This window comes from Odontesthes bonariensis, chromosome 15, assembly GCF_027942865.1.
Source record: "Odontesthes bonariensis isolate fOdoBon6 chromosome 15, fOdoBon6.hap1, whole genome shotgun sequence".
Lineage (NCBI taxonomy): Eukaryota > Metazoa > Chordata > Actinopteri > Atheriniformes > Atherinopsidae > Odontesthes > Odontesthes bonariensis.
The window spans coordinates 15,876,567-15,891,723 of record NC_134520.1 but is presented as its reverse complement, the minus strand read 5'-3'; the positions used below and the strand labels follow the sequence as shown (position 1 = coordinate 15,891,723).

The 15,157-nt window shown below is 41.4% G+C and overlaps 1 protein-coding gene across 1 annotated transcript in view; it reads left to right on the top strand.

Annotated features, from left to right (window-relative positions):
* notch2 (notch receptor 2) overlaps positions 1-15,157 on the top strand; it is a 42,783-nt gene that overhangs the window by 12,328 nt on the left and 15,298 nt on the right. Inside the window, exons 2-7 of the mRNA XM_075485181.1 lie at positions 712-793; positions 11,005-11,279; positions 13,029-13,236; positions 13,371-13,504; positions 13,943-14,065; positions 14,686-14,919. Coding sequence (XP_075341296.1) covers positions 712-793; positions 11,005-11,279; positions 13,029-13,236; positions 13,371-13,504; positions 13,943-14,065; positions 14,686-14,919 — 1,056 coding nt within the window. The remainder of the gene's footprint in view (positions 1-711; positions 794-11,004; positions 11,280-13,028; positions 13,237-13,370; positions 13,505-13,942; positions 14,066-14,685; positions 14,920-15,157) is intronic.

The following is a 15,157-nucleotide window of genomic DNA, read 5'->3' as shown; positions in this document are numbered from 1 at the left end:
AAGGCTCATTTTTGTCTGCCTGCCCATCGGGCTGGCTCGGGATCCCTGTCTTATTCCAGGATGCTTTTGCCTGGCTTTCTAGCTGGATGGGGAGCCCTTCTGCTTCATGTCACTCCTAAAATAAGGGAAGAAAGAAGAGTTTTGACAGATTTTCAATTTGGAAGCTCCGACAAGTTTTTTGCAATGCAAATTTTTTAATGTCATTAGTGATAAAACACTCCAAATAAAGCCGAAATGATCATCTGAAGAAACATTTGAATCATTTAAAATGGCAATGTCTCAATATGATATTATGTATATTATAATGTTTTTATTTTTTGACACATAAGGGGCACAATCTTCATCGTCTTCCTGTAGTTTTGAGTCATAACAAAACTGTGAAGAGAAGCATGTGCTGGAAAATCCACATTTATCACATTTATCCCGTAGAGCTGACAACTGAGTAACTTTAACTCCATACATATTTGTTATATGTTTATGCATTTTAAGTGAAAACAAATGTTTGCGTCTCTGTTTTAACTGTGTGTACCCCCCCCCGTAGCACAATATCTGAAGAGAAATGTTTTTGACTTTGTGATTGGGTTGTTGTTGTTGTTATTGTTTTAGTCAGATTTACAATATGAAAATGGTTACAAATATTGTCGATGTTTTTGACTGAGCGCTGAGCCGAGTGCCGTTACGGTCGTCTAACTCGACTCTTGTCTCTTACAGCTCTGCAGTGTGTGGACGATAAGGCACCTTGTGTTAACAACGCCACATGTCTGACCTTTAACAATGGCACCGAATACTGCAGGTAAGATCCACTGGCTGGGGCCTGTGGCCAAACACAGGCTTTAGCTTTTCTGCTTAAAAAAAAAAAAAAGAAAAAAAAAAGAAAGTGAGTACGGCAGAGATGCATCTCATTGATAGTTGGATATGGGAGCCAAGACAGAAAAAGATCAACCCCAGCCTCTTCACAGTAACACGAGGTTTTGCTCAGGCACAAAAGGGGGAATAAAAGACTGCTCTGTCTCACAAATGACATCAGTGCTGGGAACAATACCAACACACACATCTCCACCTCCAAGATTTTCTTTTTGGCCACGTATTCTGGGTTTTATTGCTTATTCTCTTGTTGCTATAGAATGCTCGCTGAAAGAGTTGCCAGCATATTTTACGAACCAGAGATTATCACATGAGAAAGTAAGCTATTCAGTCGAAAAGAGAGAGGGGAAAAAAAAAAATCAATGTGAAACTTGTCTCACTGAATCACGATGACATTTTAAGTTAATCATTGTTAAGACATGTTAGTGTAGACTTTTGTTTCCTGTTCAATGCCAAGTTTGTGTCAACTAAAATCTTGTAATAAGTGTGCTACCGGAGTAATCAGACCACGAAGTGCAGTGTGAAGGAGACCAGTGCCTTCCACTTTCTGACAACTTAGCCAAGTCTGTAATTTAGTCCCAGCTATCTTTTTAATTGCATTGCCACTCCCAAGCCAAATTCCCAACAAAAACGCACCATAGCTGGATCATGAACCTGATCATGTTTCATCAAATTTGATGTGAAGACTGCTATTTGTCTGTTCCCAGAGTTTTAGGAATTTCAGCACTTGGCTGCCGCTATAAAAACTGAAGATGAAACCAACATTCCTTAATCAGTGTTTAACTTTTCTCTAGTCTATTCGAAGGTCATGTAGACATTTTACTGCAGGTGCAAAGATGCTCATTGTCTGTTTGCAGTGCATGTGTGTCCGAGAATGTACCTGCGCTGGGGTCAGCTGCACTACTCTGATGAGAAACATCTGTATTCTCTCATTGCGAATAGACTTTAGTGTTGTTGCAGACAGAAAGAGGTCGAGTTCCAACCATAAACACAACTTGTTAAGTGAGGCCAGCATGGGTGGGATATGATGTAACCTTGTTACATCGAGGTAACATCTAAGATTCACCCTGGTTACGATGTCTACTTCAAGCACAATAAATTTAGTTTGTCTTGAGTTTTTGGAAACGTCTCTCAAGTGGGAGGAGATGCAGCTGGCTTGTGCTGGTGACACATTTTTAAACAATAGGCCCAAATCAGACATAAAAACCCAGATTTGTGTTCTCGAAATGTTCAGACAAGTATTAAGATCAAGTGGACCAGTGTCTGGAGCTGATATTTCTTAGCATACGTCTATGAAACAATATTCATGTGGGTTGCACTGTCAAAGGTCTTGACCACTTGCTCCTGGTTTGTACTTCTATGATATTTGCTTTAACACAACTATATGACGGCCGCCGTAGTTTTTATGTCATGCGATCGTTTCATACTATTTTTTTTTTTTTTTTTGTACATTTAAACATTTTTTTGCACTCCTCTCTTTTCCTTTCTTGATCACAGAGTTGCTTTTTTTTTCCAGACGTAAAAGGATGGTGTTGCACATAAAATTGAAATGGTAGAAAGGGCATGTTGCCCTGAGGACACACAGAGAGGAGCTTCTCAGTCTGGAAAAGTCAGCTGACAGAGAGCAGGCTCACTGTTAGACTGATTAGGTAGTCGGCTTTTCTGCTGTAACATGAACAACATGCACACAATCATACAAACATACTGTATGTCCACAAACTTGTCTTTGTTCAAGCTCTTCAGTCCCATCTGCACCGCTTTTTTCTGGTCAAAAGGCTCTTTGTTTACAAATCTAATAATGTGTTCATTAGCATCGTCAGGGTATTAAAGGCAAGTAAATAGTCACTATGGCCTCTTGACTTCAACAGGCCTTAATTATGTCACATGAATCCCATTTGGAGTCAGACAGAGGAGCTATATGATTAAACAGACAGTTGGTATCATAAGTTAGAGTTGTTCAGTGCCGCTAATTACTTTCTTTAATATAAAAAATGCATTGTGTAGAATAGTTACTTCTACCGGTGTTTTTTTTCCTATTTCAAACAGCATCAACATTAGCAATGAAAAATGGTTCTGTTAAGTCAAGGTAGTGATGTAATGAGCTCAGTTCGAAGACGTTTTTGAGGAGAAGAAACATTTTTCATGCTCACTGTGTTGGAGTTACCATTAAACCAATAAGAAGGGGTCTTTTAGTCGTTTGAATAAGTGACATGAAATGCAGTAGAATGTAAAATCAGTATTTGTGCATCTGGCTGTCTTTTGTACAAACTTTGAGGCGGTCAGAATGACTTCCATTGAATCGTAGCCTTTTTCAAGCCTTTGAGCTCATCATCTATGAGCTTATTATCTGTTACCGCTGCAAACCTTGGCTCAGGACAGGTTTTCTTCCACGGTTCATTTCTGTAGCAAGAGAAGCTATGAATTGTCTTCAGTTGACATTACGTTATTTTCTCCATGGTTAGAATAACCCTGCGGAGACATGGTTTAGTATTCTTGCAGTAGAAGGAGCTGCTTTACTCCGCAGCCTTCTACATATCTCCATGACCTACTCTGCTTAGTCGTACTTTAGTCTTAAGATTTAGTAGTAGCATAAACTAAGACTAATATTTCCAAAGAAAATCTGATAATATGTTGGAAGCTCAGTTGCGTCTCATGTCTTAGAGAAGCTTACTGCGCCTGGGAAAGGTCATTTGGCTGCTTGGCAGGGTGCAGAAGCTGTCTAACCAGTGACACTGCAAGCCATCGGCTTTGGGTGTGACGAGAGAGGAGGGCAAGTCTCTGTGAGGATTATTGAATGCCGGAATGGTGTTTTTTTTTTTTTGTTTTTTTTTTGTAACTTGCATCATGAAATGAATAAATGAATATACACCGATGATATTAGTGAACAAAATGGAAACTCAGGTCTTGTTTGTGGGCTACAGAAAATTCCTGATTCTCACATGGAGTCTGACTCACAGTTCTGTTAATTCCTTGATAGTCAACGTGAGCATGAGGCTACACATGCTATGTTGCCTTAACTTCCAGGACAATATCTCTTTGTCTTCTGCTGAGCTACGATGCAAGCTGTTTAACACTGCCTTCCTCTCAATGTCTTTTCTTTCTTTTTTTTTTTTCCTCTCCCTCTCCTTTTTTTCTTCTTTAAGCAGTTTTTTTTTGGCCTTACCTTTAAGCCCCCCGCCTTTTTATTATTTTTTTTAAAGTTCCTCTTGGTAATGATGGGAGAGAGTTGCTGTGTTGTGTGAACCTGCTGCCTGTTTGATCTGACAGGTAGAATAAACCTGCAGGGCAGACAGAGGAAGAGAAAGGGCCAAAACAAAAGAGGATGTCTGTTTTCAGGTAATTTGAGGAGGAATACCTCGGAGCACAACTCCTTACTAATGATGAGAGAGCAGTGAGGAGGCGCGGGGGGGGGGGGGGGGGGGACACTAGAGAGAGGTGCATAGAGGAGTGTAATTTCCATTTTGCTACGCCTGCTTCATCAAACTGTCATTCATCCGCGCTTCAGTCCCTCACACTGCTTCAGGGATTTAGATGCCGATGAATACAACTCACCTGGCCTCTTTTATTTATGTGTGTTTGTTCATCTCCTTTTAGAACAGATTGAGCCACAATCAAGAAGATGATGGCCCATTAGCCTTTATTTTAGTAATTATTACCTATTGTCTCACTCAGTCTCACTATTCTCAGCCCCCTTTCTACATCTCAGGACTCTTGAGTAATTTCACACACAAATCAACACTCAGATTCAAAGTCTTTGAATTTGAATTGAACAAGAGGTGCAAGATTTGACCCCAGGCTGGGGGGGAGGGGGACAAAAAAAAAGGAAAGTTAGAAGAGAAGTAATACCTAGAAGCCTAGTCAGCCCACCTCTCTGATCCTCCCTGCCACATACTGTATGAGGCGCACATACTCCTTACAGAGTAAAGTATATGATCCAGACAAAAGTCAACATACCCAAAAGAAGGTTATTTGAACCCACAGCAGTGATTTCCCAATCTTACTGTCTAAAGATTTATCTCCTTCCCACAGCCCTAAGCAGCAGCATTGTGGATGCGGTTGAGACTGGAACCTCAATGATAAGAGTTTCCTTGTGTATATATTTTGTGCATCATGTACTCTTGCTGTCATGTTGGCACAGATCTCTCTCTCAGCACGTTAAATACTTTTTTTTTTTTTTTACCTCTGTGTGACCCAGATGTTGGTGAAACCTTTTATTAGTGCCAACCAGCACTTTAACTTTGCAATCTTCTTCTTCTTCTTATTATTTGTCTTTCTTTTTGAAAACAGTCTTTTTCTGAATGCTTTTTGCACACACTGGATCGTGCTCGTCTCTAAAAGGGAAAGACTTTCGAATCCCTGGGGAATGTAGCAACCAGACCATAAACCCACATACAGTCGGGTGACAAGTGGCTCTCTGTCAAAGATAAATGTGACGGTGTGAGGTCAAAAGAACCTCTGTTTTGGCATAAGGTCGCTCCTTATCTGCTCACACATTGTTATGTAAAAGATCTGACGAGCTGCAGTTGTGATGAATCAGTGGAAAAAATTAGCTCACATAAATTTGATTAAATTCAAGTTCATTTTTGTCCCTAGTTTTCAAGATCGAGAGATAAACGTACACCAAAGAAAAAGTTTCTGTCGCTCTGTTGTGTGTCTGTGGAAAGTTTAAAGCACACTTTAAACACAGAAATCAGACATGCCACGTCTTCCCGTTGTTTTGGCTCGACTGCAACAGTGAATGGATTATTCAGGAAGAGACATTCGAAATAAAAAAAGATTGTCTTGATTATTTGTTAGAGTTTATTTCTGAAGCGGTGGTGGATATGCGTAGCATAGGCCTAGATACGGAGCTTTTATGAGCCGACAGGCCAATTGTTAAGAGATTTCACTTTGAATAACCACGGGAACGGGATAATGACAGAGCAACGTACGGAGACAGGCAGAAGGAGTATTTAGAGACGTAATGGGTCTCATGGTATGTACCATTGCTGCTCAGATGAATCTTTTTGAACATGTTTCTAAACACAGCCTGAGATTTTACCACTTTATGCTTGTGTGGACTCCACCCTGCTCCACACGCCTTCATTCGGTCAACACTGATGCTTTTAGTCCGACTGCCTGGCTTGCTTCTGTTTCTGGGATGTCTCGCTCTCTCATTACTTAGCTTGTGCTTCCACCTCAGTGCAGCCTAATCACTTCTTTGTTCCTTCCTCTTTTTCTCAGTGTGACTTTGACATTACCCGTATACCCTTCGCTGCCTCCCCGGCCCAACCCACAATGTTATTTTTTGCTGCCTCTGCTTTTTTTTTTTCTTTGAAAAAGAGAGAGGAAAAAAAGCAGTGTCGAGAAATGATAGTGGCAAAAATACACCTTCAAATTTTGAACTGTTCATTGTTTCCATCCCTCAACAAAGGAGCCATAATCGAAGTATAGCATGTTAGTCAAGTTAAGGTGTATTTTATTATTGCATCGTGCCACGGGGTCTCGTAGCCACCGGAAGATTATCATACTCATAAATAAAGTATTTTTCTATTCTATTCTTCTATTGTAAGGTCTTTAGATGGTGATTTCCATCTAATCATGAATCATGTCATTTCCAAGCTTTAAGATGCAGTTTTATGTTATGGATTCACCTTTTTGTCACTTGTCTTTATGTTTGATTCTTTCATTTAAACTGCAATTACAACTTTTGGTGAACAATCCCAAAATCTTGCTGCACAATTGCTTTGATAGGTTTAGCATTTATCACTATCAGTGTTTTTTTTACTGGGAAGCGTCGACAAAGCCTGTGAAGCATTCTGTATGTTTCTTCTCTACAGGGAATAGGCCACCTATGCCGTAGCCAAATCAGGGAATGATCCAGGGATTGAAACGTGAGCCGGTTTATGCTCTCCGTCTGTTTCTCTCACACCGTGTCTTCATGATGGCCGCAGGGGGAGAGCAGGATGGAGGTAATAGGCATAGCTGAGACGAGAATAGAGGCTGGAAAAGGAGTGGGTGGTGGGCTTGTGGCTGAGGATGAAGAGGCAGGAGGGGAGACTTGGCACAAAATGAGAATGAATCAGAAAGTTGAAAATCTCAGGTGATTGGAGTCTGGGACAAAAAAGGTTGTTGATGCTACACGAGCCAGCGAGAATCGGCCCACCCCTCATTCTTCACTAAAACCCCCACAGCTAAGCAGGATCGGCAGAGGTCAGCATGAGGTAGTGGAGGTGGAGGAAGAAAATGAGGGAGTACAGAGAGAGAGTGAGGGGGGGGGGGTGTTGCACAGGATGGGGGCGCTAATGGGAACCAGCTGTAGAAACCTGACACCTCAGGAGAGGGTTTGAAATGAGAGGTGGAGGAGTGAGAAAGAGAGGGAAAGAAGGTCTACAGGAAACTGCACACACTAAGAGGAGGTTGGAAAAAGGGGAGGGAAAAAAGTCCTGAGAGTAAAAACAAAGAGACCCATAGATGAGTTTGGCAGCAAAACCCATCTCTGCTGTGTTGTTCATGAAAGTTGAGCTCACTGCGTGTGTGTTTAAGTGCATGAATATGTGTGCAAATTCCACTCTTTGTTGCAGTATATAGAAATTTGTCAAAAGAATCCCTCTGCTGCATGTTTTAAACACAGACGAGTGTGACAGTGTATTTGGTTCGAGCTTTCTCAGTGAGACACCACTCCCTGACAGTAATTTGAATCATGCATGGCCTTGTCTGTTCGCTACAGGCTCTTGTGATACAGCCAGGGGCTAATAATGAGCTCACTATCTGGGAGTGAAACCTGATGGACCGGGTATCGTTTCCTGATGCCACTGCGTTTGGTCCTGTCAACACTGGTTAGATAGCAGTGATTTGATTTAATAGACCTTACCATGCATCTTCTCTGTCAGCACTTTTAAATTTTATACAAAAATCTCAGAGAATCACATCATTCCCGAAGGGTGTTGAGTTGAAAGCGTCCCCTGCAACAGGTGTTTTCGGCATTAAGAAGCTCCCTTTTCCAGCAACCGCCCAAAGAAAAATAAATCACTCATAAACTCGTGACTTCAAAAGACTTTTAAAATGGACTAAATGTCACAGCAAAACATACCCTTTAGTTTTGAATTTCCCATCTCTCGTGAGGTGGCAATACTTGACTTTTATTCTGTGTCATATTTCACATTTTTTTTCACTGTAAAAATGTGTAAAATGTTCCCAGTGAAACTCAAACCTCGCATTAACCTGGACATGGTGTTCTTTATGTGACAGCCCGCTAACGTGATGTATGTCACAGGGCAGAAGACCGTGTCATTACTCTGGGAGAGGGGGCGGAGAGGCTGCCTGGGAGAAAAAAGGAGAGCAGGCCTAATTCCCAGGATGGCCTTCTTGTTGTGATATCATGACCAAGCTGTGTTTGTGTTTACAGTGGGGAGTCATAGTGGGGAGGGACGTCTCTCTGTTTGTGTATTTATGTGTGTATGGAGTGTGTGGGGAGTGCACTGCAGACAAACTGATGCAGGGTCAGAGACGGGGATGACAGATGGCGACCACGTCTAATCCGAAGTTAGGAGGCATGACGTGTGGTTTTTTTCTTTGAAGACTGCAGATGACTAATAAATCATTCTAATTTTTCTGTTTCACAACACCTAACTATGAGATTTTCTACAGAAGATAAATTATTTATTTAGAAAATACCACCATTTATATTCTTTGGTTTTTTTTGGGGGGGGGGGTGTCTCACTTCTTTTATTTATGCCAATTAATCAGTAAGTAAAATGTCAACATTTGGACAGACATATGGTCATTTTTAGAAAGATTCTCACAAATGTTCATTGGGTAAAATGATGTGAGGAAGCAATAATGTCTTCAATCTGACAGGTCAAAGGTCAGCTTTGTGCTTTTCTTGCCTGAGGACAGTGCAAATACGACAGTACTTCACAATTGTTTGGGAGCTGAATTTAGGGTAGTGAATCTTATCTACCCTCTTATCAAAGTTTCTACGACACATTGGGAGTTTATACAGAATTAACATGCTATGACTTTCTTGTGGTCAGAGCCATTCGACTGTTTTTGTCATCTCGGCAGGTCTGTGGCACAGGGATGGAAGATGCTGTGTGAGGGTTTGTTTAATCAAACATATCTGTTGAACTAACGTGGAGTAAGATCATTTCATGACAATGAGAAATTCACACACTCAAGAAGACTGAGCAAACTGAACCACATAAATGCTGAGCACGCTGCTAATTTTGTTTATCCGCGACGTGTTTACATGCCGGTGCAATTGACATGCATCGCATTTGTGAACCAGTGACACTAGAGTGGAAATTTGGTGCCAGACGTTGTTTTCGTCTTTGAGAAGACATTTGGTGACTCACACATCCCAACTAGATAGAGGTTTCTAGGATGTGATTGATCTGTGAAACTCGGCCGGAAACATTCTTCATGAATCTCCTGCTTTCCCATGCGCTCAGAGTCTTAATATCTTCAAGCTGCTCTGGGTAGAGTGGGCCAATAATAAAAATAAGCACTAAGTGGGAGACAGAATGTCCCACAATAGTCTTTTTTCCATTGTCTTATTTAACACAGGTTTCTGATTCCTCTTTTTACATTTGAACACTCGACGGTTCTGCTTATTGGTCAATTAATCACCCTTTTTTTTATTCAAGACGATGCTGAAAGAAGATATAAAAGTGTCTGTGTCTGTCTGTGTGTGTTTGTGACTGTGTGGCGTTCTTTTGCCCCTTTTGTGTTACCTGAGCTCGTCAGGGGAGGCAGGTTTAAGAGGCCTCGGTAAGAGGCGGCAGGTTGCTCCGTCACCCACAGTCCCCAGACAGTGTGTCTGCCATGTGCCACAGACACACACCGTGATGACAGATCACAATAGCATACACAGGAAATGACCTTAGTAATGACTTTTTGGGCAGGAACAAAGTAACACCTCTGAAAAATTTTGTCTCACATAGAGAAGTGATGAGTGAAAGTAGGTGTGACTCAGTAAAAAACAGGAATAGAAAGCCATAAAGGGAACATCGTCCCATATAAGATCCCTAGTGGACCGATTGTGCAATCGTATCAAATTTTCCCCACTGCCTGGCATGTGGATGAATCATTTCACAAAAAAGGAAGAAAAATGAAATAGAAAGAAAAGGATGATGAACAATCGGAGGGAAAAGCAGACACAAACACAAACAGTCTGTTGATCAAATCTTGCTTTTCTTAACGTCATACGTAGTTTTTTGTGATGAAATTGCAATTGTCGGAATTTCGCCCTCTTTAGTTCCTCTTCAAGTGCGCTTGTTTTAACTGTCTGCCAGTCTTCAAAGTCAAATACCTTTAGATAACTTTACTTCACATCTTTCTGCTTCTCAGCTTCTCCCTTTTCACCACTGACCCCAGTTTAACCTGTCCACAGAACCAAACTTCTTCCTTTTCTCATAAGAGGGTTTATGGGACAACAGCTTCGGGTTCAGAGCACTTCCTTTAGTAATCTTGGGGTTAATGGGTCATGTCCTGTCTCCTCCTGCAGGCCTAGCAGCATGTTTTTAGTTTCTTAAGCAAAGAAAACTCAATTCTGTGGTGAAGCTCACAGTTCTGTGAACGTGTGGGCTTTAGTGAGCACGAGACCTCATACTGTCAACGGCCTAACATTTTTCTTTGGATAAAGGCACAAAGTAATCACAATCTATTAACCATTTCACGTTTGAAGTAAGTGAAAAGGGACAATAATAAAGTGCAATAATGCAATGATAAAGCTTTGTCTTTATGTACAACCACACATTTTGCTGATGCTTCTACAAAGAGATGTGGTTCCCCACATACTGCTGTCTAGGTCACTATTTAGCAGTAGAGAGGAGACAATAGTGTTTACATGTACTGGTTAACTTGTTTCTTTGATGTGTGAGAGTGTGTGTCTGTGTGTGTGTAGCAAAGGACTTCTTTGCAGATGCGTCTTTCAGCAATGCCCCTGGTAGCAGTTGTCTGATGTGGTGCATTACATCCACCTGACTGAAACTCACTCTTTGTTTTGTTTGTTTGCATCTCTTATGAGCATATATATTTTTTTGTCTTTTTGTGCGGCTAGTTTTCCTGTTGTTTTGTCTGCATTGAGGGCTGATTAGCTTTAAGTCCTTCGTGGTTTTGCCTACTTGATGGCTGATATCTGTGTGTTTATGTGTCCAGGTGTGCTCCAGGCTTTCTGGGTGAATACTGCCAACATATGGACCCATGTAAACCTGGTTACTGCCTGAATGGAGGGAACTGCTCAGTGTCCATGTCAGCTGGTGTACCTGTACTAAGTAGCGTCAGTTGCACCTGCCCTCTTGGCTACACCGGACAATATTGCCAAACTCCCCAGAACTCCACGTGTTACCCGAACAACCCCTGTGCCAACCAAGGTGTCTGCACCCTGCTGTCCCTCGATAAGTACAAGTGTGAGTGCCCCAGAGGATGGACAGGTGAGCTACTGTTTATAATCACCTCGCAGAATGAGAGATTTGATCTCTGACGTTTTCTCCCCAGCAGATATTACTATGATGTCATGTATGCATCCTGTTTGCAAATATTCTTGCAGTAAAGACTTTTATTGGACCTTTTGTAGTGCTGGGCGGTATACCGGTTCACACCGAATACCGGTTTATAATTTCGTTATGATATGAATTTTTAATATACCGCCATACCGGTGTATTTAATTACACAACGGGGGGAACGCTGCGTCGCGCGACATTGTTTGAGACGGGACCCTTTTCAGTGTTGCGCTTCTAAACACGCATGTTTACTGTCTATTTTTAACGCTATTTAAAAAATACTGGTATTCGTTAAGCTGCATTTCCTTTACCTGCTCTCCCTCCGTCTCTGTCAGTCACGCGTCTCTCTCACATAGCCTACACACACACACACACACACACACACACACACACACAGCCCCTCCCCTCCGTGCACACCGCGTGTGTCTCCATCAGCGAGATTATCCCCGGAAGCATAGAAGCTTGCTAGCTTCAGCGCCGCGTTAGATTAGCTCACATTAAAAAGTCCTATAAAAATATTTTATATTTTTAATACAATGTTGTTCCGTCCCGACCCGACCCATAGCAAACACGCGATTACGCCTTCTTTATAAAGTTAACTAGTCGCAAGTTTGCCGTTAAAAAAAAAAATGTAGTTGGGTTGTCGAGGTCTAAGCACTAGCAGCTGTGAATCAAATAAAGTAGTTTTTTTAAACTCTTACACTGAATGTTTGCTGCTTCAATCCAGATGAGTATTGAAAAATATTTTCCGCGATTGAAAAAGAGACGTGCGTGTTGAGGATGAGGACCAGCCTGAACCGGAGGTATCAGTCTGAAACAGAGCTGAACAGTCCGACCAGTGTAATTAGCTATGTTATTCATTTGTTTACAATGAAGATGTGAATATTAATACAATAAAGTTTTGTGTGACCAATTATTAACGAAGGAATTATTTTGAAGAATTTTTATTTTAATTTTTAATTCTGTTCTCAATCTGTAGAAAATGCTGTGAACACCTAATTATGCATGAAAAAAAATACCGTGATATACCGTGAAACCGTGATACCATGAAAAAATACCGTGATATGTATTTTAGGTCATACCGCCCAGCACTAACCTTTTGCGTGGAATAGTTTTTTAAGCTTCTCACCACATAATTCTAAGCTAATGGTTTCATTTATCGTGAAATCCTGTTACTATTTTCGTCAAGAATAATTTCTTTGAGTTTGGATGGTTGGTTGGTAGACTGTGTCAACATTCTTACCTCATTAGTTTAAGGTAATGAGGTAAGAATTCCAACATTGAGTAAAGTCTTATTGCCCATCGTTGGCACTTTTCTTTCAAATATTAGCTTTGTGTCATAACTTGTCTGAATGGTGACTGAGGACACAGAAACTTATTACTTCTGCTTGCAATTTTTAGAAGTGGTCACTGTTTAGCAGCAGAAAGAGACTCCCACTGTCCCTATTCTGCTCGAAGACAATAGATTTGGTCTATCAGTGATATATATCATTGTACAAATTTGTCTTCTAAATCTCTTGAAAGTCTTTTACAATAACCACTAATTCCATAAAAGAAAAGACTAGTTGCTGCATATTGTTGAATTATCTAAGACATCATTTTCCACTTTTTAAACATTTAGACTTCTACTCTGAAGCAGTAATGATGAACTTTTTGGTCCTGTCTTCTTCCTGTCCCCAGGCCCACGCTGTGAGCATGAAGACAGCTGTCTCTCTGGCCCCTGTGCCAACGGTGGAAGGTGCAGCTCTCTGTCTGGTGGTAGCTACACCTGTTCATGTCCTCCTGGCTACAAAGGTCCTCGCTGTCTTAATGACACAAATGAATGTGCAGACACACCCCCTCTTTGCCAAAATGAAGGCAAGTGTGTCAACACCCCTGGCTCCTACAAGTGAGTTGGCACTGATCAAATGTGAAACGTGTAGCTACTTTGAAGATTTTCTGTCAGACTAAGAAGACAAAGATGTTCTCTGCTAAGACTGAGTGAATTTTGATTTAATGAAATGGATTCTGCTATTGCTACAGGTGTATCTGTAAACCAGGGTTTACAGGCCAACACTGTGAAAGCTCATATATCCCCTGCTCACCTTCTCCGTGCCTAAATGGAGGCACCTGCCACCAGAGCTCTGAAACCACCTACTCATGCCACTGCCTTCCAGGTAGGATGTTGAACTCAGCAATGCCTTGGCTCTTGCTTTTGATTGTTGAAATACGTGGATAACACATTTAAAAGTTATTGTGTCACCACACACTAAGTGAGATGTTGATATTAAGGGAAGGGGCTAAACCCGAAAGCAGAATTTGTGGGACTGGTATTTGTCGACAAATGAATGCAGCTTTGAGATTTTGAATTGTTGCATTGTGCTGTTTGAAGTGAAAACAGTGTGGTTTTGCTGGCTGTTGTTTTAAACACACTGTGCTGTCAGTCTGCAACTTAGCAAGTGGACACAACAAACAGCTACTGTTTATACAGTACAAGGATATGGCATATGGCTCTATACTGAAGAAAATGTATTTTATAATTTGTCTTTACCAATGGACACATATTCAGAACAATGGATAATCAAGTGGACTTTTTTGTCTCTTGTTCATGCTAGGTTTCAATGGTACTAACTGTGAGAATAACATTGATGACTGCCCTGGTCATCAGTGTGCTAATGGGGGAACCTGTATGGATGGAGTCAACACCTACAACTGTCAGTGCCCTCCTGAGTGGACTGGTAAGGGATTCCGTTTGTGATTGTATAATTATGTGTACACATGATTGCACGAGTTTGTACAGCAACCGTCCCAGATCCTTAAATCCAAGCCAAACAAGAAAGTATCTTCTGCATCTGGAGAGGATGTGTGGCTTAAGCTTTCCCCTACCATTTTTTTAAATGAAGCAGGCTGTGTTAAAACAAAGTTGTGTATGACAGTAGTATACATTTTTACTACATTTTTTTTGTATGTTGTCATTTTCTGGGAATTCTTGCAATCTCTCTGTACTTCTGAGCCCCAGAAACCGCATAAGGTGTGTCTCTGCTAACACGTTTGAGGAGTGTATGCAGGCCTATTGTTAACAAAGCAAACACACATGCCTTAGCTTTCTTGGGCTTGTCTGAGTTTATGTCGCACTAATCCAACCAGCGGAAGAAGAGCCAACTTGACCTTAGATACAGATCTATGAAATTTGACAATGTGCACAAATAGTATCATATAAGCTATTTTAATGGCTGAAAAGAAACACTTTCTAAACGTCCAAAAAGTGGGTGAGCTGTTTTCTTTCTCAGCAACAAACTCAGGCTACTGCTGTCACACAGTACGCTGAGCATGAACGCACCTTTTCTCCCATCCACAGGTCAGCACTGCACTGAGGATGTGGATGAATGTCGGCTGCAGCCAAACACCTGCCAGAATGGAGGCACCTGCAGCAACCTGTTTGGCAGCTACGTCTGCGTGTGCGTCAACGGTTGGATGGGATCCGACTGCTCGGAAAACATCGACGACTGTGCTACAGCAGCGTGCAGCCCAGGCTCCACTTGCATTGACCGTGTTGCTTCTTTTATCTGTGTTTGCCCCTATGGAAAGACAGGTGGGCTAATAGTGAGACACTGCAAAGACATTTCCATATCAAACTGTCAACCCCCCCCCCCCCCAAAATTAAAACATTTAGAAAATGACTGCAAACGAACACGCTCTGTACAGAGAGACAAAACAGAATTGTGGGAAAAAAAGGAAACACAGAAAATAGAGACATCTGGTAAACAAAAACATTCATGTCAATTCTTGTCTTCACATTAGGGCTGTAACGGTATGAAAAATGAACCTCA